We start from the raw sequence: 25,408 nt of genomic DNA, 5'->3' as shown, positions 1-25,408 counted from the left end.
AAACCATGGGGGTTTAATATTACAGGTCTGGTGGTTTAACCACTAGACCTAAAATCTCAATCTTGGAAATCGGAAAATCTTGGGAAAGACAAAATCATGATGTTGAAATTAAAAGCCTCCAAACACAGGGAAACAACAAATTTGTCCTAGATTTGACTACCATGCCCTACAGCCTGCTCTCATCCTAAATGCATGATCTTGAACAAAGATACCTTTCTAAAGTTTTCAATGGATAATTACGTTAGAAGATGCCAAGATGGGTTTAATGATCTACTCCTCCATGGACACAAGTTTGATGAAGTGATTAGCAAATCCTTATTACATGGAAACTTTAGGAGAAAATGTTGGAATACATGTGATTACGTAACAATTTACTATTGAGGGGTACTCCTACAATATGTACACTTACAGATATGTTATCTCTCTAATGTAGTCTATGGACAACTAATAACTAAGTCATGTAATTGCATATGGAATGCTACAAATTCTAGACCTTACACCTATTCTCTACCATCTTTGTCACCATCTTTTTTCACTCAAGTAATACAGATTGCATGTTGACCTGACCATTCTAGTGATGGATATCTTGTTTAATATAGTAATACATCCTGTTCTTAGGTCCATAAATGCATTAGTGGAGGAGGTAAAGTTCTAATACCAACATTTGCTTTGGGGAGAGCCCAGGTACTTAATACTCAAAGCTATTTTTGTTTCCTTTGGTTTTCATGTTTTCTTGTTTAACAAGCTTTTTGTCATTTTTGGCTTGCTCTTTAAAATGGATTAAATACATGAGTACTATATGTTGCTATCTTCTATAAGAGAGAAAAAATTGATTATTGAATGTCTGTTATCATGTGTTTTGTCTTTTCTTTACATTCTGTATCTTTCTTCCTTTCCAATATTATATCCTGTCTTTTCTCTGTTCTAAAAAAAATATATAAAATCTTATCAATTCTGATGACAATCATTTCATGAATAGAACTTTCATACCAAGTGTGTACAAGTCAAAAAGTTTAGAACATGGAATTTCGTATCGGTTCGAATTGGCCAATATTCTATACCGAGCTGGATTGGCGAAGAATCGGGACAATTTGGTCGAGGAAAACGGTACACTGGAGGAGGGAGAGGAAGAGAGAGAAAGGAAGAGAGGGAGAGAGAGCACGACGTCGCTAGAGATCGGCAGTGGCCCACTATAGCAATCGGAGGGCCGCAGAAGCCTCCATGGCTTGGTGTCACCCGATAGGACTTTTAAATAAGCGATAAAGAGAGAGAGAGGGAGAGTGATCATACTGGAGAGAGGAGCAGACAGCAGAGGAGCTGTAGGAGGATGCTGGACCAGGATTGCCACCACGGCCATCGGACGACAGAAAATATGCGGACAGAGCTGCAGCCGCGGAATAGGGGCTACCGTCCCTATTCACTCGTTGGTTTTTTTTTAAAAAGTATATTTAAATAGATACCCTGCCAACTTGCTTGGTTTCTATATTGGCCCAGCACTGTAGGGCCAATTGGCACATATTGACATGGTTGGCACTTAAAACTATGTTAGGAAGAAAGGCAAGATACGTTATTCACAGGTCAAAAGGGGCATGCACGGATAAAATTAGTAAATGAAGGTTACGTTGAAGCCAAAGGGAGCAAGGACATAAGAGGCTAGAAACTCTCAAAGATGAAAATAATTTATGATAAGTTTTCAGATGGAATGGAGGTAACAATAAACCAAAAGAGTGAAAGAAAAGGTAATCTGAGCATGTTCAAGTCATTCTCATCCTAAAGAAAAAAAGTAGGTTTTGGTTGATACGAATAAAGATAGAGTAATATGGAGCATGAAAGGAGGTCCAAAAAAAAAAATGTTTAAAAGAATAAACCAGAATCCAGCACAATGTGCAGGTGGATGAAAAACAGTTCTGAATTAAATTTTTTGAAAAAGATCTCTTCCAGAAAAGGAGGTTGGAGCTGGTTCTAGCACGTAAAAGACCAGAAATGATATGGGTTCCATTGGCAACATATTTGGAGATCAATAATGGCTGAAGGAGATCGTGAAGAAAACAAGTGAGTTGCTTCTATATATTCTTGACACTTGTACTGTTGGACCCCAGTGACACTTCAGAAATTAAGTGATATCTGAATTTCATTGGAATATTGGCATAATCCGGAACAATGAAATGGACATCAGTGTAGGCCGCTGGATCATAACAATGAGCACCTTGATGCTATGTTGGGGCACTAAACACATCGACTTGCTAGGTAGTTGGCCTCCAACATTGGTGAAATACCTGACAAAGAATATTAAGACACATTATGGACCTCTATGCTGCTGCTAGTTTTTCACTTTGAACACATGTCAGTTTTGTTGGACCAGAACAATGTCTATTGCATAAGCTTAGATTTTATTCTAAAATGATTTCTACAATCTGATTCGATAGTTCTTTTTCCAAACTTGAGATTCATTGTTATTAATTCAACTATACTTTTAATATGCTATTTTGACATCCACTGAATGTCCATTAGGAACTTTGTATATTGTTGGACGATTATTGGGAGCGCATGAATTTAAAGATTCCTATCTACTTCTCAGCTGGTATGTTCTAGTTGTATTTGTCTCTTTTTCTTTTTATTTAGCTCATAAATTTTGAATCGACTACCCAGGTTGTGGATATTACATTTCATTTGTGGATAGTTTGCTTTAGTTATGTTGCGTGCATTACCGGCTTAGAAGTTAGGTAGGAAAGTGATGTTGTAACATGATCTCTTTGACATGTTTCCATATACGATCTATTTAATGTCCAACCCCTCGATTTGGAGGCAGCCCAACCCTAAGAGAGAGAAACACCTCATGGGAGATCTTTGCGTTGTAGTTCTCATATGCTTGAGATCTAAAATTCCTTCTCCTGAAAAATCACCTCATGGAATCACTTCTTATGTAGGATACAATCTATAGTCCCGACACTTCAGAATTCCTCCTAATCAATTTGAGTGTTAGATCACTGTGGATTATGCTGTTTGATAGTGGATTTTCAAGCATCATGACATAACTTCATTATCATAACCTGTACCATCCCGAACCATAATGTCTCTATTTGAAAAGTTACAGGCAGAGGCATGTAATACTCTGAAATTGGTCTAGAATTTATGATGTAAATATTTAGATATAAAAAAAGGATGGATGATCTAGATCTCCAACAAAATTTAAGACGTAATACTCCAGAAATCTTGGATTCTAAATATGGAAGTAAAAAATTTCTAGCTGAGTAAAAACTAAAAAATTCAATGTTCTTGAATGGAGAAATATTTCATATTTCTAGCTGAGTAATTGAAAGTCAAAGCTTAGTAGCGATAATCTTCAATTTTGGGGTCAAATCTGCTTTGGAATCTCTTTGAAATCTCATTCTATTACCTCTCTCTAGGTGCTTCCATACTCTAGTTAAACCTTTTTGAGAGCTCCACTTTCCCGCTCCTCTACCTGAATCTGCTGTTGCTTGCTAACGGTAAGAGGGAATGCATTAATTATCATAACCATTTAGCCTTCTGCTAGATGTTTGCCTCTTATTGATGAACTTTCTGTGCCATTTTTGACCACATGCATCATTTTCCTTTTGTCTTCAACTTCTTTTACTAGAAGCTTCCTCCCATGTCCATGTTCACTTGCAAGAGGTTGTCTTTAGCAACTATGACATTGATAAAAACATACCATTTGATGATCAATTTGTTCCACTTAACTGTATTTGCTCCTAAGTCCTAACCATCCTCTTTATACAGATATTAAGTTGTCGCTTGGTTCATTACTATCTTACGGTGCACCAAAATTACACTTTAATATTTTAAGGCGGTATTGATTTACTTAGTAGACTCGAGTTAGATGAGTCATTGGGTTTAAAGTGGAGTTTTTAATTTTTCCAATTGTCAAATTTGATTTGGGCAATAGTTTTTCAAGAATGTAAGTTGAGACCATTCTATATGATTTTCGGATGTGCAGAACTGTTAATGATATATATATTTGCGGATGTGCGGAACTGTTAACGATGTGTGTGTGATGTACCGGATGCAACTACTGGCTCATTTTGGCCAAGATATCAATTACCTTCTAGCGCTATGCTGAAATAAAAGCATAATAGGTTTCTTAGGAGTTAAGATAATATAGTATTATGGCTTACATATTGCTGCGAATGGCCATCCACAGGATACCAAAATGAATTAATGAAATCTAGACTTCTTTCTTCTTTATAAAAATCTAACTTTAATTTCACATCTTTGTTAATATCGTGGATCAGAATAATTCTAGACTCTATAGTTCTGCATATTAGAGCTTCCCTATCTTTCGAATCATGTTTGGTCCTTTGATGAACATGGAGTCTTATTATTTCCTCTAAGTGTCCTGTTTAGGTACAATTTATTTTGATTTAATCTCGCTAATCTGTGAAAATTGAATTCTTTAAGAAAATTGAAGTGCCTTTCCATTCCATCCATCTTCTAGAGCTATTATGCTTTGGTTTGTGTGTAATAGATATTTATTATCTATTTATGCCATGAAAAAGGCAAACCAAAAAAAACTCCATCCATATTTGTTAAACCTTCCATATGTCAACTACTTTTAATTTGTTTTGTGGTGGCATGTGATGTATATTTTGCAGTTTTGCATCCATAGTGATGTATAATTTCAATATGTATTGCATTTGTGATCTTGACTACTTTTCTAACGGTGCTGTTTAGGTTTGACAATTCAAGCCAATATGTATTATAAAATGTTTATTGGATGGACCAGCCAAAAGATCAAAGACACTTATGCAATACGCAATACATTCGACTTCAAACATGGTACATTTTTGACTGAACTATTTCTGTATGATATTTGTATCAACATCATGGTATTTCGTACCGGCCCAAACCGATTGGTACACCCTGTACCGTACCGTACCGGCGGGAAACCAGTTCGGTTCAGGCTGGTTTTCGAAAAATGGCATGAACCGGACCGAACCGATCGGTTTGGTACGGTACCGGTTCGGTCCGGTTCGGCTTGGTTTTCTTTCTTTTTTTTTTTAGCCGTTGGGTGAGATTTTTTGAATTTTTTATTGTCAGTACGGTCCGATACGGTATGGTATAGTACCATACCATACTGTACCGTACCAGCCGGCAATCAGGACGGGTTTCGGTATCGAGTCTGTGAACCTTGATCAACATAAATATTTCATTCGGAAACAGGAAACATGTAATTGTTTTTAGGCTAAGTTGCTTTAACTTAAGGAAAGAATGAGAATACTTTCTTATTAACACCTTTCTTTTTCCTTTTTTTTGCCAAGCCATTCACAATCATGATCATGATCTATTTGAGACACATTTTATGAGAAATGACATTGATAATATTCTATATTGTAGCATACCTTGTTGTACAGCACATTCAATGTCATGACTTCAGCAACATGATATCAATAACCATAACTAAAGAGCAGCTGCATCTATTAAGTCTCAACCTAGAGCTGGTTGGTGACCGGTGCATTTTGATTTATAACTATAGTTAGAAAAGCCAATCAGAGTCACCTGATTCTCACTGATTCTTGGCAGTAATCTTACCATCCAAACTAATTCTATGAATAATCTGCTTCCTGCTGAACCAAGTTTCAAGGATCTTTCATAGCCTTCTGACGCTTAAGTTTTGTGTGCAATATATATTGCTTGAATTTGTCACCTAGAATTTAGATGATGAAACAACTAAATATCATAGATGCAATTTACTGTAAGATAAGTTGTTATGAACTGTTATTTTATCAAAACCAAGAGTAAGATAAGTTGCTTTTGTTTTGTCATGTTACGTAGGATCTGATATTTCATGCAATTTATTGTATATAAGTGCTTGTATCTTCTTTGCCGATCAAATAGAAAAAAAAAAAAAAACTCAGCTCCATTTTTTTTTTTCCTGACTTGTTTGTATATTCTATCTTAACCTTAAGTTTTGCTTACGGTTTGCAATGCTACAGTATGCCCCTTTGACCGCTCTCTTATAAATGCTTCTGGGCCATGTGTTCTTTTTGCAACACCTGGGATGATTAGTGGAGGATTTTCGCTTGAGGTGTTCAAGCAATGGGCTCCGTCTGAAAAGAATCTTGTTACACTTCCTGGGTACTCTCTTGTCATTTTTCATGTAGTACTTTAAGTTTTTTCAGTTTGATAAAGCTGTGATATTTGTTGCGTAAAGCTTGTTAGATGTATAATTTAGTGATGTTGAATGTGTAAAACATAGTCTACACTTGGTTTTGTTCTGGTTGGTAAATGAGGAGTTAGAAGTAGCCTTGTTTGAGAAACAGAGTTATTAGTGGCCTTAAATAAGAATGCCTGGTGATGAGAGTCCATAAAGCTGATCCTATTTAGGTGCAAATGGCTATGGTTATATGGCATGTATTTACTTGCTTAAGGTCCATCAAGAACAAGTGACAAAATTTAGCAGTAATTTTTTGTTGCTTGATAAAGAGTTACTGGGAGTGGCTAGGTAGCTTAATGTTTTCAAGTGACTCTTCTCTTATACATCAATGTTGTATGATAATGCTCATCCATTTCATCTCACATCCTTCTGTTATGTTGCTTAATAAAGAGTTACTGGGAGCAGCTAGGTAGCTTGATGTCTTCAAGTGACTCTTCATACATCAATGTTGTATGATAATGCTCATCCATTTCTTCTAACATCCTTACTTCTGTTCTGTTGTATGATTATCTATATTCTTGTTCTCTCATGGCCATTATAAAATGGCTAGGAAGTTTAGTGAAATAAAATGGGAATTATTAGTCAAGTGACTCAGCAGGCATTCTCTCAGTTTTATTAGAATTCTTCTGTTGAGTTTTTACACTGACTGAACAATGTTTCCTCAGTTTGGAGCAAAGCAACAGCTCCGTGCATGATGTTCAGTAAAGATGTAGGCACATCTCTCATATCAGGAGGTCTAGATCTAGGTGTGCTGGTCATTGGGTGGGTCTCAACTTTCCAGAGACTGGGAGTATAGAAGCCATTGGTTGAAATATGGTGTGCCAGCATGGTAATGGGATGATACATATTGTGTGCTTTTCCATGCTAGTGCTTGGCGTGCACTTGGAGACTAGCAAGTAAATTAGGGACATGCAGTATATGCTTTCTTGTAATGCACTTCCATGGTATGTGTCACGGTCCCATTAGCTGGCTTTTTGGGATGGCACGGGTTGATGCCTTTACCGTGCCAATCCCAAGTGGGCAGAGGCTTGGCGGAGCTCTGCAAGGAAAATGTATGGTCTGGTGTCCGTATGGCCAGGCCAAAGCATTGGCACCAGCAGACGGGTGCCAAGATGCAGCAGCGCGCGGCACCATGGATGGGCGCGCGCTGGGGTGCGCATGGGCAGCGCACTGGCGCCATGTTAGAGCGCGCCGCGCAGCAGGGTGTGCGCGGCAAGTACTGGGCGCACGCAGCAGGAGGATGCGCAGAGGGATGCGCACAGTGCCAGAGGCGTGCGGCACAGGGCGCGCGCGGCAACAGGATGCGCACAGTGCCGGAGGCGTGCGGCACAGGGTGCGCGCGGCAACAGGATGCGCACAGTGCCGGAGGCGTGCGGCACAGGGCGCGCACGGCAACAGGATGCGCACAGTGCCGGAGGCGTGCGGCACAGAGCACGCGCGGCAGCAGGACGCGCAAGGCAACGGCACAGTAGAGCGTGTGGCATCAGCCCGCGCATGGGCGCGCACGGTCGGATGCGTGCGCGCATGAGTTCGCAAGGGTGCATAGGGTGGCACTCGAGCCTGGCCTTGGGCGCGTGCAGCCTGGGCCTTGGCATGCAGTTGGACGGGATTTTGAGTTGGCCCGACAGTTGCCTTCGGTTGCCTTGGTCAGTTGCTGTCCAGCAGCAGTTTAGGGGAGTTGACAGCAGTTGACTCCCAACTCCTTGGAACAGTTGCCTTCCAAACAGATGGGGACGGTTCTGAGTTGGTTCCCAGCGGTTGGGGGAAATTGTCCACCGCCTATGTATGCCCTGCTTGCTGGCTTGTAGAGGCAGGAGTGGGTAAGCGTGAGATATTCGGAGAGACTGTGGGCGGGTCTCTATTATCCAGTGTATAGTGGAAATTGGAATAAAGGAAATCTTTGATATTTCCCTTATGTGCCTTGATATCATGTCTCTTATGGGAGGGGAGTGCTGAGAGGCTAAACTAGACGTGGGTCTAGTGCCGCACAAGGCTTGAATTCTTGCAAAAATTCTGGACGAGAATCAGTCCTGTGACAGTTGGTATCAGAGCATGTTTGCTCTAGAGAGGGGATTTTGGCCATTTGAGAGCCAAAACATTGAGCGTGGGGGTGGCGCTCATGCGAACGGGTGGTAACATGGAAGCTATCCGTGAAAGATTATCCCGGTTGGAAGCAATGCTCGGTGTGCCTCAAACGAAAGCCGCTGAACCTTTGTGGTCGCAAGTGGAGCACTCGCTGGCCACATTGGTTCCGCTGCAAGAAGCCTTGGCAATGGCGCAGCAACAATTGGAGGAGATGCAATTTGATGTTAGACTCCTCAAGACGGTGCTGCAAAACCCTTCGCGGGGAGATGCGCCCGTCAAGATGAAGGTCCCTGATCCAAAGCCTTTCAATGGCATGCGGAGTGCCAAAGATCTGGAGAATTTCTTGTGGGACATGGAGCAATACTTCAAGGCTGCGCATGCTCTTGAAGAGGAGAAAGTCTCTATCACCAGTATGTACTTGGTGGGGGATGCCAAACTTTGGTGGAGAATCAGAATGGAAGATGTTGCCAGGCCACAGATTGCTACTTGGGAGGTGTTGAAACAGGAATTGAAGGAGCAATTCCTCCCTTGCAATACATCATGGGTTGCAAGGGACTCCCTAAAAAAGTTGAGACAGACCGGCTCGGTAAGGGAGTATGTGAAGGAGTACAGCTCTCTTATGTTGGACATAAGGGATATGTCCGAGGCAGACAGGTTATTCAACTTCCTGTCTGGTCTCCAACCTTGGGCGCAATTGGAGTTGCGACGGCAAGGCATCAAGGACTTGCCCGCCGCATTGGCTGCCGCTGATGCCTTGGTGGATTTGCGAATCAGTAAGCCCAGCAATGGGTTTGCCACAAACAAACCTAAGTTTGCTGAGAAGAATCACAGGAAGAGGCCAAACGATGTTGGTGAGAAGCGGATCAAGGATATTGACAAAGGGAAGGCTAAGGTGGAGGGTTCCCACCAAAGGAGGGATCATGCCAATCCTCATCCTGGTTGCTTCATCTGCACTGGTCCTCATCTTGCTCAATGTTTTGACTCTCAAATGGCCAAAATCCCCTTTACATGCCAACCTCTTACCCCTTAAGAAGTTGCCTTGCAAAAATCTGAGGGAATCTGCCCGGCAGCCTATCGATTTGCCCGCAATCAGTAGGAAATGCTGGAAGAGGCATAGGACAGTCTCCATAAGGCAGCGAGGAGGATGAAGAAATATGCAGACAAAGGGCGCAGGCCTTTGGAATTTAATGTGGGGGATAAAGTTCTGCTGAAACTGACTCCTCAAATCTGGAAAAAGATCAACAGTAAGAAGGTACATCGAGATCTTATTCCAAGGTATGATGGGCCCTTTGAAGTGGTGAAGAAGGTGGGACATGTCACCTATCGATTGCATCTGCCGGAAAGGTTAAAGGTACATCCAACCTTTCATGTGAGTTATCTAAGGTCCTTTCATGAAGATGCAGATCCTTCAAGGATTCAGGTGCAACGAGCCCCACCAACAATAAAGTAACAATTTGACAAGGAGGTGGAGAGAGTTCTTGACCACCGGACTTTGGGACACAGCAAGAAAAATAGAAGGATCGAATATTTGGTCCAATGGAAAGGGGAACCAGAGAACGAGGCTAGTTGGGAAAAGGAGACTTCTTTGTGGCAGTTTGGAGAGGCGATCCAAACTTGTCACACCTCCCTCCGAGGACGTCGGGATCTTCGGGTGGCGGAGGTTTGTCACGGTCCCTTTAGCTGGCTTTCTGGGATGGTACGGATTGATGCCTTTACCATGCCAATCCCAAGTGGGCAGAGGCTTGGCGGAGCTCTGCAAGGAAAATGTATGGTCTGGTGTCCGTATGGCCAGGCCAAAGCATTGGCACCAGCAGACGGGTGCCAAGATGCAGCAGCGCGCGGCACCATGGACGGGCGCGCGCTGGGGTGCGCATGGGCAGCACACTGGCGTCATGTTAGAGCGCGCCGCGCAGCAGGGTGTGCGCGGCAAGTACTGGACGCACGCGGCAGGAGGATGCGCAGAGGGATGCGCACAGTGCCGGAGGCGTGCGGCATAGGGCGGGTGCGGCAACAGGACGCGTAGAGGGATGCGCACAGTGCCGGAGGCGTACGGCACAGGGCGCGCGCGGCAACAGGATGCGCACAGTGCCGGAGGCGTGCGGCATAGAGCGCGTGCGGCAGCAGGACGCGCAAGGCAACGGCACAGCAGAGCGTGTGGCATCAGCCCGTGCATGGGCGCGCACAGCCGGACGCGTGCACGCATGAGTTCGCAAGGGTGCACAGGGTGGCACCCGAGCCTGGCCTTGAGCACGTGCAGCCTGGGCCTTGGCATGCAGTTGGACGGGATTTTGAGTTGGCCCGATAGTTGCCTTCGGTTGCCTTGGTCAGTTGCTGTCCAGCAGCAGTTTAGGGGAGTTGACAGCAGTTGTCTCCCAACTCCTTGGAACAGTTGCCTTCCAAACAGATGGGGACGGTTCTGAGTTGGTTCCCAGCGGTTGGGGAAAGTTGTCTACCGCCTATGTATGTCCTGCTTGCTGGCTTGTAGAGGCAGGAGTGGGTAAGCGTGGGATATTCGGAGAGACTGTTGGCGGGTCTCTATTATCCAGTGTATAGTGGGAATTCGAATAAAGAAAATCTGTGATATTTTCCTTATGTGCCTTTGTATTATGTCCCTTATGGGAGGGGAGTGCTGAGAGGCTGAACTAGACGTGGGTCTAGTGCCGCACAAGGCTTGAATTCTTGCAAAAATTCTGGGCGGAATCAGTCCTGTGACATCCAGTCGCCAACTCAAAAGGATTGAATCCTGTTGCAGAAGATCGATGAAGATTATAGCAAAATTGAGCAGTGTCTAACAGCTTCAACCAATTCGTTTGGCTGGCTGTCACATAGTGTCTCAGATACTCCTCCAGCAGTGCATTCACCCTCTCCGTCTGACCATCAGTTTGAGGATGATTTGCTGTGGAGAATTTGAGTTCCGAACCCATCAATTGGAAGAGATAGGTTCAAAACCTTCCCGTGAACCGAGCATCTCTATCACTGATGATATCTGAAGGCAACCCGAAATGTTTCACCACATTTCGGTAGAACAAGTCCGCAGCAGTCTCCGCTGGACATGCTTCCGGTACTGGGACAAAAATAGCATACTTGGAGAAGCGGTCAACAACCACCATGATAGAAGTCATACCTTCCATCTTCGGAAAGCCACTGATGAAGTCCATGGATACCGAAACCCATGGCTTTTCTGCAATTGGCAAAGGTTGTAGGAGACCCGCCTCCTTGCGCCTCTCCACTTTGTCTTGTTGGCACACCAAGCAAGACCGGACATAAGCCTCGATGTCCTCTTCCATCTTTGCCCATACAAATGTACGGGACAAGAGAGCCATCATGCGCTCCCTTTCTGGGTGTCCCGCCCATTGGGAATTATGGGACTCCCTCATTAGTTGTCTCCTCAGTCTCCCACCATCAGGGACATATAGTCTATTGCTTTTGCCCACCAATAGACCGTCTTCAACCCAATATCTTCGGGTCACACCATCCTGAACCTGTTGAAGCAACTTTTGGTAGCCTTTATCCAACTGCGCCACCACCCGAATCTTGTCGGTGAAGTCTGCTTCCACAGAAGAAATGGCAGCAGCCATTTCCACAATGCCTTTCCTACTCAAGGCATCAGCAACCTGGTTATGTCTCTCAGGTTTATGCTCCCATTCCAAGTCATATTCAGCCAAGAATTCCTGCCACCGAGCCTGTCTAGGAGACAGCTTTTTCTGCGTCAAGAAAAATGTGTTAGCCACATTATCAGTTTTCACCACAAATCTGGTACCCAACAGGTAGACCCATCATGTCCTCAAGCAATGCACCACAGCCAGCATCTCTTTCTCATGGACAGAATATCGCTATTCTGCCTCCTTGAGTTTCCAGCTTTCAAATGCAACCGGATGTCCCTCTTACACCAGCACACCTCCAACAGCTTTATCGGAGGCATCGGTATGCACATCGAAAGGCTTCACAAAATCAGGCAACTTAAGCACCGATTCCGACGAAACAACCACCTTCAATTCCTCGAAGGCCTCTTGGCACCTTTCGGTCCAATCCCATGGCTGATCCTTCCTCAACAGATCTGTCAATGGGGTAGCCTTCCTTGAATATCCGGCCACAAATTTGCGATAATAGTTTGCCAAACCAAGAAAACTTCTCAACTCGGCAACTTTGGTAGGTGCTGCCCAATCCAGAATGGCCTGCATCTTCTTTCGATCCATTTTCATCGTGCCATTGCCCACCACATGTCCGAGAAAATTGATTTCTTTACAGCAGAATTCACACTTTTCCTTCTTGACATATAGCTTGTGTTCCCTTAGCCGATGGAATACCAACTTTAGGTGCTTTTGATGTTCTTCCAAAGAACCACTATATATGACTATATCATCCAGATAAATAACCACAAACTGATCGATATAATCATAAAAGACATCATTCATTAAGTTGCAGAAAGTTGCAGGTGCATTTGTCAAACCAAACGGCATGACAAGGAACTCATAGGATCCATACCTCGTAACCATAGTGGTTTTGGGTTCATCCCCCTCAGCAATCCTCATTTGCCAATAATCTGATCGTAGATCCAACTTGGTGAAGTATGCAGCCTTGGATAACCGATCAAATAAATCTGATATTAGGGGCACCGGGTACTTGTTCTTAATGGTGACTTTATTCAGGCCTCTATAGTCCACACAGAGCCTAAGAGAACCATCTTTCTTTTCCTAGAACAACACAGGGGCACCGCAAGGAGCTTTAGATGGTTGTACCTTTCCCGCATCCAGCAGTTCACCCAACTGCTTCTTTAATTCAGCCAACTCCTTAGGCGACATTCTGTAGGGAGCTTTGGCAGGAGGTCTTGTGCCGGGCACAAGATCAATCTTGTGATCCACAGCACGTCGAGGCGGCAGTGCCTTTGGTAACTCTGAAGGCATTACATCATCGAATTTCCGCAGAAGTTCAGCCACCTCCTTTGGCATCGTGCTGTCTCATCAGGGCCCACATCAATGAGAGCAGCAAGGTAAGTTACTTGGCCCCGCTTCCATCCACGGGCCAATTGCATGGCAGAGACCATCTCCACCTTTGGTTCGCGAACACCAGCATACGAAAGCATGCTGCACCCTGTAACAAAACAAGGTCTTCTCTCATCATGGATCATCAGTCCATTCAAGTGTGGCAATATCGCCACTTTGGCAGCGACAAAAAAGTCATTGCCAAGGATCAAGTTGTAGTCATCCAGTGGAACCCCCATCAGGTTCATGCGACCATCCCATCCGCCAATGGTCACTTGGACGTCAAAGGCCATGCTCCTCACGGCCTGGGCTTGGGAATTGACTGCCTTGATACGGCTCGAGTGTTTCGTCACACTCAAGCCTAGAGTAGGTACTATCCTTTCAGTCACAAAACTGTGAGTGGCACCACTGTCCACCATGGCTGAAAGCTGATGTCCATTGACTTCCATCCGCACGAACGTCAGTTTGGGGCGTTCTTTGGCTTTCTCCATCTGAATTGCACCAAGTAATTGCAATGGTGCAACTTGGTGTGTAGCCTCTGAATCAGACTCATCACAGGCATCTTTGGCAATAATGGCACTTATCTTGCTCTTGTTGGGACAATTGCGAGCAAGATGAGGACCAGTGCAGATGAAGCAACCAGGATGAGGATTGGCATGATCCCTCCTTTGGTGGGAACCCTCCATCTTAGCCTTCCCTTTATCAATATCCTTGGTCCGCTTCTCACCAACATCCTTTGGCCTCTTCCTGTGATTCTTCTCAACAAACTTAGGTTTGTTTGTGGCAAACCCATTGCTGGGCTTACTGATTCACAAATCCACCAAGGCATCAGCGGCAGCCAATGCGGCGGGCAAGTCCTTGATGCCTTGCCGTCGCAACTCCAATTGCGCCCAAGGTTGGAGACCAGACAGGAAGTTGAATAATCTGTCTGCCTCGGACATATCCCTTATGTCCAACATAAGAGAGCTGTATTCCTTCACATACTCCCTTACCGAGCCGGTCTGTCTCAACTTCTTTAGGGAGTCCCTTGCAACCCATGCTGTATTGCAAGGGAGGAATTGCTCCTTCAATTCCTATTTCAACACCTCCCAAGTAGCAATCTGTGGCCTGGCAACATCTTCCATTCTGGTTCTCCACCAGAGTTTAGCATCCCCCACCAAGTACATACTGGTGATAAAGACTTTCTCCTCTTCAGGAGCATGCGCAGCCTTGAAGTATTGCTCTATGTCCCACAAGAAATTCTCCAGATCTTTGGCACTCTGCATGCCATTGAAAGGCTTTGGATCAGGGACCTTCATCTTGACGGGCGCATCTCCCTGCGAAGGGTTTTGCAGCACCGTCTTGAGGAGTCTGACATCAAATTGCATCTCTTCCAATTGTTGCTGCGCCATTGCCAAGGCTTCTTGCAGTGGAACCAATGTGGCCAGTGAGTGCTCCTAAGGTTCAGCGGCTTCCGTTTGAGGCACACCGAGCATTGCTTCCAACCGGGACAATCTTTCACAGATAGCTTCCATGTTACCACCCGTTCGCATGAGCGCCACCCCCACGCTCAATGTTTTGGCTCTCAAATGGCCAAAATCCACTCGCTAGAGCAAACCTGCTCTGATACCAATTGTCACAGGGCTGATTCTCGCCCAGAATTTTAGCAAGAATTCAAGCCTTGTGCGGCACTAGACCTACGTCTAGTTCAGCCTCTCAGCACTCCCCTCCCATAAGGGACATGATATCAAGGCACATAAGGAAAATATCAAAGATTTCTTTTATTCCAATTTTCACTATACACTGGATATTAGAGACCCGCCCACAGTCTCTCCGAATATCCCACGCTTACCCACTCCTGCCTCTACAAGCCAACAAGCAGGGCATACATAGGCGGTGGACAACTTCCCCCAACCGCTGTGAACCAACTCAGAACCGTCCCCATCTGTTTGGAAGGCAACTGTTCCAAGGAGTTGGGAGTCAACTGCTGTCAACTCCCTTAAACTGCTACAGGACAGCAATTGACCAAGGCAACCGAAGGCAACTGTCGGGCCAACTCAGAATCCCATCCAACTGCATGCCAAGGCCCAGGCTGCACGCGCCCAAGTCCAGGCTCGGGTGCCACCCTGCGCACCCTTGCGAACTCATGCGCGCACGCGTCCGGCCGTGCGCGCCCATGCGCGGGTTGATGCCACACGCTCTGCTGTGCCGTTGCCTCGCGCGTCCTGCTGCCGCGTGCGCTCTGTGCCGCACGCCTCCGGCACTGTGCGCATCCTCCTGCCGCGTGCGCCCAGTACTTGCCGCACACACCCTGCTGCGCGGCGCGCTCTAACATGGCGCCGGTGCACTGCCCATGCGCACCCCAGCGCGCGCCCGTCCGTGGTGCCGCGCGCTGCTGCATCTTGGCACCCGTCTGCTGGTGCCAATGCTTTGGCCTGGCTATACGGACACCAGACTATACCTTTTCTTTGCAGAGCTCCGCCAAGCCTCTGCCCACTTGGGATTCCCACGGTAAAGGCATCAACCCGTGCCATCTCAGAAAGCCAGCTAATGGGACCGTGACAAACGTCTTGAGGAGTCTGACATCAAATTGCATCTCCTCCAATTGTTGCTGCGCCATTACCAAGGCTTCTTGCAGCGGAACCAATGTGGCCAGCGAGTGCTCCACTTGCGACCACAAAGGTTCAGCGGCTTCCGTTTGAGGCACACCGAGCATTGCTTCCAACCGGGACAATCTTTCATGGATAGCTTCCATGTTACCACCCGTTCGCATGAGCGCCACCCCCACGCTTAATGTTTTGGCTCTCAAATGGCCAAAATCCCCTCGCTAGAGCAAACCTGCTCTGATACCAACTTGATGGTGGTTCCACTGGACGACTACAACTTGATCTTTGGCAATGACTTTTTTGTCGCTGCCAAAGTGGCGATATTGCCACACTTGAATGGACTGATGATCCATGATGAGAGGAGACCTTGTTTTGTTACAGGGTGCAGCATGCTTTCGGATGCTGGTGTTCGCGAACCAAAGGTGGAGATGGTCTCTGCCATGCAATTGGCCCGTGGATGGAAGCGGGGCCAAGTAACTTACCTTGCTGCTCTCATTGATATGGGTCCTGATGAGACAGCAACGGTGCCAAAGGAGGTGGCTGAACTTCTGCAGGAATTCGATGATGTAATGCCTTCAGAGTTGCCAAAGGGGCTGTCGCCTCGACGTGCTGTGGACCACAAGATTGATCTTGTGCCCGGCACAAGACCTTCTGCCAAAGCTCTCTACAGAATGTCGCCTAAGGAGTTGGCTGAATTAAAGAAGCAGTTGGGTGAATTGCTGGATGCGGGAAAGGTACAACCATCTAAAGCTCCTTTCGGTGCCCCTGTGTTGTTCCAGGAAAAGAAAGATGGTTCTCTTAGGCTCTGTGTGGACTACAGAGGCCTGAATAAAGTCACCATTAAGAACAAGTACCCGGTGCCCCTGATATCAGATTTATTTGATCGGTTATCCAAGGCTGCATACTTCACCAAGTTGGATCTACGATCAGGTTATTGGCAAGTGAGGATTGCTGAGGGGGATGAACCCAAAACCACTATGGTTACGAGGTATGGATCCTATGAGTTCCTTGTCATGCCGTTTGGTTTGACAAATGCACCTGCAACTTTCTGCAACTTCATGAATGATGTCTTTTATGATTATATCGATCAGTTTGTGGTTATTTATCTGGATGATATAGTCATATATAGTGGTTCTTTGGAAGAACATCAAAAGCACCTAAAGTTGGTATTCCATCGGCTAAGGGAACACAAGCTATATGTCAAGAAGGAAAAGTGTGAATTCTGCTGCAAAGAAATCAATTTCCTCGGACATGTGGTGGGCAATGGCACGGTGAAAATGGATCGGAAGAAGGTGTAGGCCATTCTGGATTGGGCAGCACCTACCAAAGTTGCCGAGTTGAGAAGTTTTCTTGGTTTGGCAAATTATTATCGCAAATTTGTGTCCGGATATTCAAGGAAGGCTACTCCATTGACAGATCTGTTGAGGAAGGATCAGTAATGGGATTGGACCGAAAGGTGCCAAGAGGCCTTCGAGGAATTGAAGGTGGCTGTTTCGTCGGAACCGATGCTTAAGTTGCCTGATTTTGTGAAGCCTTTCGAAGTGCATACCGATGCCTCCGATAAAGCTGTTGGAGGTGTGCTGGTGCAAGAGGGTCATCCGGTTGCCTTTGAAAGCTGGAAACTCAAGGAGGCAGAATAGCGATATTCTGCCCATGAGAAAGAGATGCTGGCTGTGGTGCATTGCTTAAGGACATGGCGGGTCTACCTGTTGGGTACCAGGTTTGTGGTGAAAACTGATAATGTGGCTAACACATTTTTCTTGACGCAGAAAAAGCTGTCTCCTAGACAGGCTCGGTGGCAGGAATTCTTGGCTGAATATGACTTGGAATGGGTGCATAAACCTGGGAGGCATAACCAGGTTGTTGATGCCTTGAGTAGGAAAGGCATTGTGGAAATGGCTGCTGCCATTTCTTCTGTGGAAGCAGACTTCACCGACAAGATTCGGGTGGTGGCGCAGTCGGATAAAGGCTACCAAAAGTTGCTTCAACAGGTTCGGGATGGTGTGACCCGAAGATATTGGGTTGAAGACGGTCTATTGGTGGGCAAAAGCAATAGACTATATGTCCCTGATGGCGAAAGACTGAGGAGACAACTCATGAGGGAGTCCCATGATTCCCAATGGGCGGGACACCCGGGAAGGGAGCGCATGATGGCTCTCTTGTCCCGTACGTTTGTATGGGCAAAGATGGAAGAGGACATCGAGGCTTATGTCCGGTCTTGCTTGGTGTGCCAACAAGACAAAGTGGAGAGGCGCAAGGAGGCGGGTCTCCTACAACCTTTGTCAATTGCAGAAAAGCCATGGGTTTCGGTATCCATGGACTTCATCAGTGGCTTTCCGAAGATGGAAGGTATGACTTCTATCATGGTGGTTGTTGACCGCTTCTCCAAGCATGCTGTTTTTGTCCCAGTACCGGAAGCATGTCCAGCGGAGACTGCTGCGGACTTGTTCTACCGAAATATGGTGAAACATTTCGGGTTGCCTTCAGATATCATCAGTGATAGAGATGCTCGGTTCACGGGAAGGTTTTGGACCTATCTCTTCCAATTGATGGGTTCGGAACTCAAATTTTCCACAGCAAATCATCCTCAAACTGATGGTCAGACGGAGAGGGTGAATGCACTGCTGGAGGAGTATCTGAGACACTATGTGACAGCCAGCCAAAGGAATTTGTTGAAGCTGTTAGACACTGCTCAATTTTCCTATAATCTTCATCGATCTTCTGCAACAGGATTCAATCCTTTTGATTTGGCGACTGGACGCCAACCTCTTACCCCTCAAGAAGTTGTCTTGCAAAAATCTAGGGGAATCTGCCTGGCAGCCTATCGATTTGCCCGCAATCAGCAGGAAATGCTGGAAGAGGCACAGGACAGTCTCCATAAGGCAGCGAGGAGGATGAAGAAATATGTAGACAAAGGGCGCAGGCCTTTGGAATTTAATGTGGGGGATAAAGTTCTGCTGAAACTGACTCCTCAAATCTGGAAAAAGATCAACAGTAAGAAGGTACATCGAGGTCTTATTCCAAGGTATGATGGGCCCTTTGAAGTGGTGAAGAAGGTGGAAAATGTCACCTATCGATTGCATCTGTCGGAAAGGTTAAAGGTACATCCAACCTTTCATGTGAGTTATCTAAGGCCCTTTCATGAAGATGCAGATCCTTCAAGGATTCAGGTGCAACGAGCCCCACCAACAATAAGGCAACAATTTGACAAGGAGGTGGAGAGAGTTCTTGACCACCGGACCTTGGGACACAGCAAGAAAAATAGAAGGATCGAATATTTGGTCCAATGGAAAGGGGAACTAGAGAACGAGGCTAGTTGGGAGAAGGAGACTTCTTTGTGGTAGTTTGGAGAGGCGATCCAAACTTACTTGTCACACCTCCCTCCGAGGACGTCGGGATCTTCGGGTGGCGGAGGTTTGTCACGGTCCTATTAGCTGGCTTTCTGGGATGGCACGGGTTGATGCCTTTACCGTGCCAATCCCAAGTGGGCAGAGGCTTGGCGGAGCTCTGCAAGGAAAAGGTATGGTCTGGTGTCCGTATGGCCAGGCCAAAGCATTGGCACCAACAGATGGGTGCCAAGATGCAGCAGCGCGTGGCACCATGGACGGGCGCGCGCTGGGGTGCGCATGGGCAGCACACTGGCGCCGTGTTAGAGCGCACCGTGCAGCAGGGTGTGCGCGGCAAGTACTGGGCGCACTCGGCAGGAGGATGCGCACAGTGCCTGAGGCGTGCGGCACAGGGCGCGCGCGGCAGAGGCATGCGCACAGTGCCGGAGGTGTGCGGCACAGGGCGCGTGCGGCAACAGGATGCGCAGAGGGATGCGCACAGTGCCGGAGGCATGCGGTACAGAGCGCGTGCGGCAGCAGGACGCGCGAGGCAACAGCACAGCAGAGCGTATGGCATCAACCCGCGCATGGGCGCGCACAGCCGGACGCGTGCGCGCATGAGTTCGCAAGGGTGCACAGGGTGGCACCCGAGCCTGGCCTTGGGCGCGTGCAGCCTGGGCCTTGGCATGCAGTTGGACGGGATTCTGAGTTGGCCCTTCGGTTGCCTTGGTCAGTTGCTGTCCAGCAGCAGTTTAGGGGAGTTGACAGCAGTTGACTCCCAACTTCTTGGAACAGTTGCCTTCCAAACAGATGGGGACGGTTCTGAGTTGGTTCCCAGCGGTTGGGGGAAGTTGTCCACCGCCTATGTATGCCCTGCTTGCTGGCTTGTAGAGGTAGGAGTGGGTAAGCGTGGGATATTCGGAGAGACTGTAGGCGGGTCTCTATTATCCAGTGTATAGTGGAAATTGGAATAAAGAAAATTTTTGATATTTTCCTTATGTGCCTTGATATCATGTCCCTTATGGGAGGGGAGTGCTGAGAGGCTGAACTAGATGTGGATCTAGTGCCGCACGAGGCTTGAATTCTTGCAAAAATTCTGGGCGAGAATCAGCCCTGTGACAGTATGTATCCTCCCATGTTAATCAGCACTTAGATCCATCATAGAAGCAATTTAAAATCTTTCCAGCAGCTTTCTTTTTTCTTGGTTGGCATTTTTGGTTGCCAATTCAATTTTATACCCTTACAAGACTGTATGAAGAATGCATATTTCGGTGAGCAGGTTGGTTCAAAGGAATCATTTTTTATTTTCTCAATCACCGTAGCATGGTGTCATTTAATCTGCATATACATCTTGATTACCTTAATGTTAACATAGGCAATCTTTTTTTCAATTTCTGTATTGGATATGACTTCTAATTCTCTCTTATAATATTACAAGTATATATCAAACACTGTACCTGTTGCAGGTCCTTGACTAACAAATCAACAATCTAATATGCACCATTGATATGCTAAGGAGCCAAGTTTCTTTAATGGTACTAGAATATGAACAATCATCTCCATTGCAGATGATTTTACCGAAAACTACATGATAAGGCAGAAAGAAGGCTGATAACGTTATCATCCTATTCAATCCACTCAAAATTTTGCATGTAAATGTTTAAAAAAAAAAGGTTTTAAATTTATATTAGTCACCTGATGACCTGATATATACATACATATATAACTGCATCGCAGATAAATGGAAGCATGCTCTTTGGTTTGCCTCAACAGCAAGTTCACCTCAAAGAACTAATACGTGAAGTTCTAGTGCATCTTGAATGAGTGTTATTATGTTTAAAAAATAAATTAATTGGAAACTTTAACATTCCATTCATCTTGGATCTAGTTTGCCTTCTAAATTACCTTTTCCCTCATTCCATTTTCTGTATGCTTCTTAATGGTTGATAACCCTTTCCAGGAGATGTAGTTTCACTTGTAATTGTCTTATATTAATTAGTAAATCTCTTTTCTCCTTTCAGGTATTGTGTTGCAGGGACCATAGGGCATAAGTTGATGTCAGGTAAACCCACCAGAATTGATCTAGACAAAGACACGCAAATCGACGTTCGATGCCAGGTTTTTTTTAAAAACCCTGATGTTTTAACTCTTTTAACTCTTCACCTCATGAGAGTTGATTAATATAAATTGTTGAAATCAAGGGTTAAAAAACCAGCAACGAGCCTACCAGTTTTGAACTAGAATTTTACAACATCGGTACAGTCTGGATGGACCGAAAAGGTCAGTATAGCAAGAATAAAAAGAAAAAGCAAAAAAATTGCATACCAGTCAGTCTCAACCTTCATACTGAGTCCCTATTGTTGGTACGCAATTGGTAGGTTTGGTATGGATGAGTATGGTTGGTACAGATCAGTTCAAGGAACCAGTATCTCGAGCCCATACCAATCCCATATTCCTGTCGGAATGATACAGTTATGGTAGTACCCTACTGAACCTGTGGTTTTTAAATCCTTGGTAGAAATAGAAGGACCATAAAATGCTAAGATGAAATGATATGGTCATGTGGGAATGTGCGCTGAAATTCCTATATGGATTACACAAGCCTATATTTAAATCATGTAATGTTAACTAGGAACCTCTTCACTATAGCAGAGTGATGATATAAATATTAAATCCTCCAAATGAAAATGTATCTTGAACCCCTCATGTGAAGAAGAAGAAACCAACATATATTCTTTCTCTAGACAATTAACAAGTCATTGTCTAGCAATTCTTGGTTATAACATCATCACTCATCATTTTTTTTTCTTTTCTTTTCTATAAAGCATCCTAATATTTTTTAATAGCATTAGATGGAGAAGTCACATCATGCTTTGCATTCTTTCATGTGAAGGGATTTCCTTATGGATCATGAGTATATTTGACTGTCATCAGAAAAATGATGGTCAGTAGAGTTCAATTCCAATAATATATGTCTCAATTGTGCAAGTTAAGTAGGGTTAGCATGTATCATGGATTTACATGTAGTTAAGCAAGGTAGGCATGATATGTATCATACCAATGCCTAGCACATGGCACTGGCATAGTACTGATTGCCTTCTAGTACTTGGTATGTTTCCATGCAAGTGCATGCCAAGCATTGTCATAGGTTGGCATGATATACATATTATGACACCAAGGTTTGAAAGCTCGATTTTGGTTTTGATATTGGTCGGGTCCATGGAGTTTTAGTGCAGTTTCAATGGTTTCGGAAGTTTTGCTCCGAGTTTCAGAATTCAGTCAAAAAAACCAAGACATAATTGAAACAGACTTTAAGGATAGATAAAAAATAAAATATGCCAGGAAAATTATTAGTTAGAATTTTATAGTTTTTTGTGTTATATATGTTCCTTAACTATAATGTTTATATACCTAAATTCACTATCTATGTCCTCTTTTAACTCTTCAGTCATTTTGCTGAGTTGTGTGGAAATCCTTTACATGTGTCAATTTTTGAAGCTTATTAGTTGTTCGTGGAAGTTCTCCTGATGTGCTTTTATAAGGGTCTCTGTGAAAGTCTTGGCCTATTAATGGTTATATACTTAAGTTCACTATCTATATCCTGTTTTAACTTGAGAAAAGAAAGAAAAGTCATTAAAAAAATAATATTTATTTTCCATGTATTAAAACAAATAAGCAAATGACTCTAGCTTGACTGTAAGCATCAATATAATACTCAAAACAAGCAGCTAGAGCTAGTTTCAATCACTTTTGCCCAAAACTAATTGAAACCACTGAAATTGGTAAAAAAATTAGCCAGTTTTGGCCAAAAGTGGTTGAAACACCGAAGCCGAAATTGGAGGTCACTTTCAGTTCAGTCTCAGCCGAAATTGATTGGTTTTGGCTGAAATGAATTTGTTTTGGTTCAAACTCGAAATCTCACATGGCACACATAATGCTTAATCTGTGGTGTATATTGCATGATTCTTTCCTTGGACTTAAACAATCCATCATGTATTGTCTGGAATGACACCTCGCAATAGAAGAGGTTGAATGATAAATAACATATCTGTGTCGAAGGGATTTGAACTACTTTGTTCAAATTGCATTTAAAAAGCCTTCATGAACAAGGCAAAGGATGAAGATGAGTAGAAGCCATGTTGATGTTAATCAAGACTATTTTTAACAGCTTATATGAGAAGTTTGTGTTGTTTCAACTTTGGCAAGCCTTGTTGGCAGTACTGGTGACTAGCGGATAAGTATCCAGCCTAATAGAGTATTTCAGCCATACATTGGTGCCTGTTCAATTTTATGTTGCCCTTGAAATTTGCAAACTAACTTCGTACCTTCAATTTCCCACATTATTAAGGGCTGCATGACAGCAAATAAAAAAGTTGATTGCTTTACCCTTTATTATATTTTCGCTACTTATATTTGAATAATTTTTAGAGCTAGTTCTAGGATCCTATTTTTGGTAGGACTGGTACAAGAAAATTCTTTAATATATATTTGGTTGGATAAGTCATAAGGTCATTAGGACCTTTCTTCCATTTTAGATGCCTTTCTATATAGGGTTTATGGGATCACAAATTTTGCATTTTATGACAGATCTTGGGTATCCATTTAGAGATTGGTTTTTAGTTTTCAATAAGGGTGGCAGTTGGAACCTAAAATATCTGGTGTAATCAATATTTATGTTTAAAGTCTTTAGTGGAAATGACTTTGTGAGCATCTCTCCCACCATAACCCAACATGGACTTTGTCTAACCCAATACTCTAAGTCTATAGGTGGGGTATTGGTCAAAGAAATTTGAGCTCTTGGTGGTTGAGCTGGATTTGGGTTGTATTGTTCTGACAATAATCTGTGAGAATCAAGTTTCGCTGTCTTGGTACTGTATCCTGTACCGATACCATGCTGGTGCAATGTCGGTATGCACAATATGGAGGGTGGTTCTGCATACCATGCAGGTGTGATCTCTCCTTGTCCCATCCTACTTTGATTAACTCCATCTTGATCACCTATCTTAGCTTGTTGCTACCTTCTATTTCCCCATATCTGATGTTTCCCTTCCAAAATTTCACTCTTCTATCCATTATCTAATCTTTTTCATCTAGTTTGAGTTTAGGTCCATCTTCCTATTCTACTAAAGGATTTAGGTTAGCCAAGTCTGACATGCTAGCAGGCCAGGTTGGGTGGGGTCGGCTGAGTTAGCCTTAATATTGGAGATTGTCCCGATCTTATCTTGCCAGACCTGAACCATTGCCACCCTAGTTTTAAGATAGTTGTAACATAAGTTGTGAAAAAGGTTGCAGAAGTGCTTTACGCTAGTCATCAAGATATTCTATGGTTTATTTTAAGAATAAATAAATAATTTCTTTGGCTAGGTTTGGCCCTTCTTATTCTTCTCTTTATTAATCTCTTTCTCAGTCACTTTTATTATTTCTAGTCTGTAAATTTGTTGTGCATTCCTTCACTCTTTGAAACTCATTTTTCCTATTATTTTTTCGTAAGCTAATTTCTTCATTGACTTTTTTTCCCACCAATTTATAGATTATCTTTAGAAACTTGTTTTTAAGTCCATCTCTCCTCTAAAGGGCCAAAACTGAAATTTCTTGAGCCTTTTAACAATAGCCAAAAGCACTTTCCCTACCCTGTTTCCATTAGCAAGAAAGCAAGTTGACTTCTTGACCTCAACTCTTATATGCTCCAACTAAAGCATGAGAGACATATGATCCTGCTTGAGTGCAAGTGTGTGTTAGAGACAACTTTATACGTCAAGTGGCCACTTTCGGAAGTGTAGTGGATTGATAAATAGCGATACCAAAAAGAGTACTGTCATGGGGTAACTTCAATGTAAGGCTAAAAAAGTGTACTATTAGGTTTTGTGCTCATGTCTAAAATTCTATCCAGGTTAGATGTGGATTAGGTCATGGTTGAGCCAAACCTAAGTAAAAAGCCTTACCCAATCCGATCCAGTAACTTGATGGAGTAGAGAGAAAACAAGCAACTCAACCCAATTAAAGAACAAATATGTGATCAAAGTACCTGATCTGATCCAGCAGTCATTTATATGCTTGAGATATATTTATAGGTTTATGGCAAACATCTTGCTAAATTTTCAAGTGGTTAAGAAGACCACCAGGCAACAAGGTTAAATTAGATGTTTAAAACAATAAAATAAAATAAGTCTAGATAAGGAGTTGTTTGTAAGTGTTCTAATCAACAGCATAACAAGCAGTTATTTTGATTTCCCACCA

At 44.1% G+C, this 25,408-nt stretch overlaps 1 protein-coding gene across 1 annotated transcript in view; it reads left to right on the top strand.

Moving 5' to 3' along the window:
- LOC105053331 (cleavage and polyadenylation specificity factor subunit 3-II) overlaps positions 1 to 25,408 on the top strand; it is a 41,765-nt gene that overhangs the window by 14,234 nt on the left and 2,123 nt on the right. Inside the window, exons 8-12 of the mRNA XM_073244417.1 lie at positions 619 to 684; positions 2,512 to 2,581; positions 4,711 to 4,815; positions 5,973 to 6,114; positions 21,193 to 21,289. Of these exons, the coding sequence (XP_073100518.1) occupies positions 619 to 684; positions 2,512 to 2,581; positions 4,711 to 4,815; positions 5,973 to 6,114; positions 21,193 to 21,289 (480 nt within the window). The remainder of the gene's footprint in view (positions 1 to 618; positions 685 to 2,511; positions 2,582 to 4,710; positions 4,816 to 5,972; positions 6,115 to 21,192; positions 21,290 to 25,408) is intronic.

Source organism: Elaeis guineensis, chromosome 10 (assembly GCF_000442705.2).
Source record: "Elaeis guineensis isolate ETL-2024a chromosome 10, EG11, whole genome shotgun sequence".
Taxonomy (NCBI): domain Eukaryota; kingdom Viridiplantae; phylum Streptophyta; class Magnoliopsida; order Arecales; family Arecaceae; genus Elaeis; species Elaeis guineensis.
Note: the sequence above shows the minus strand (reverse complement) of the source record. Positions and strands in the feature narration are given on the sequence as shown.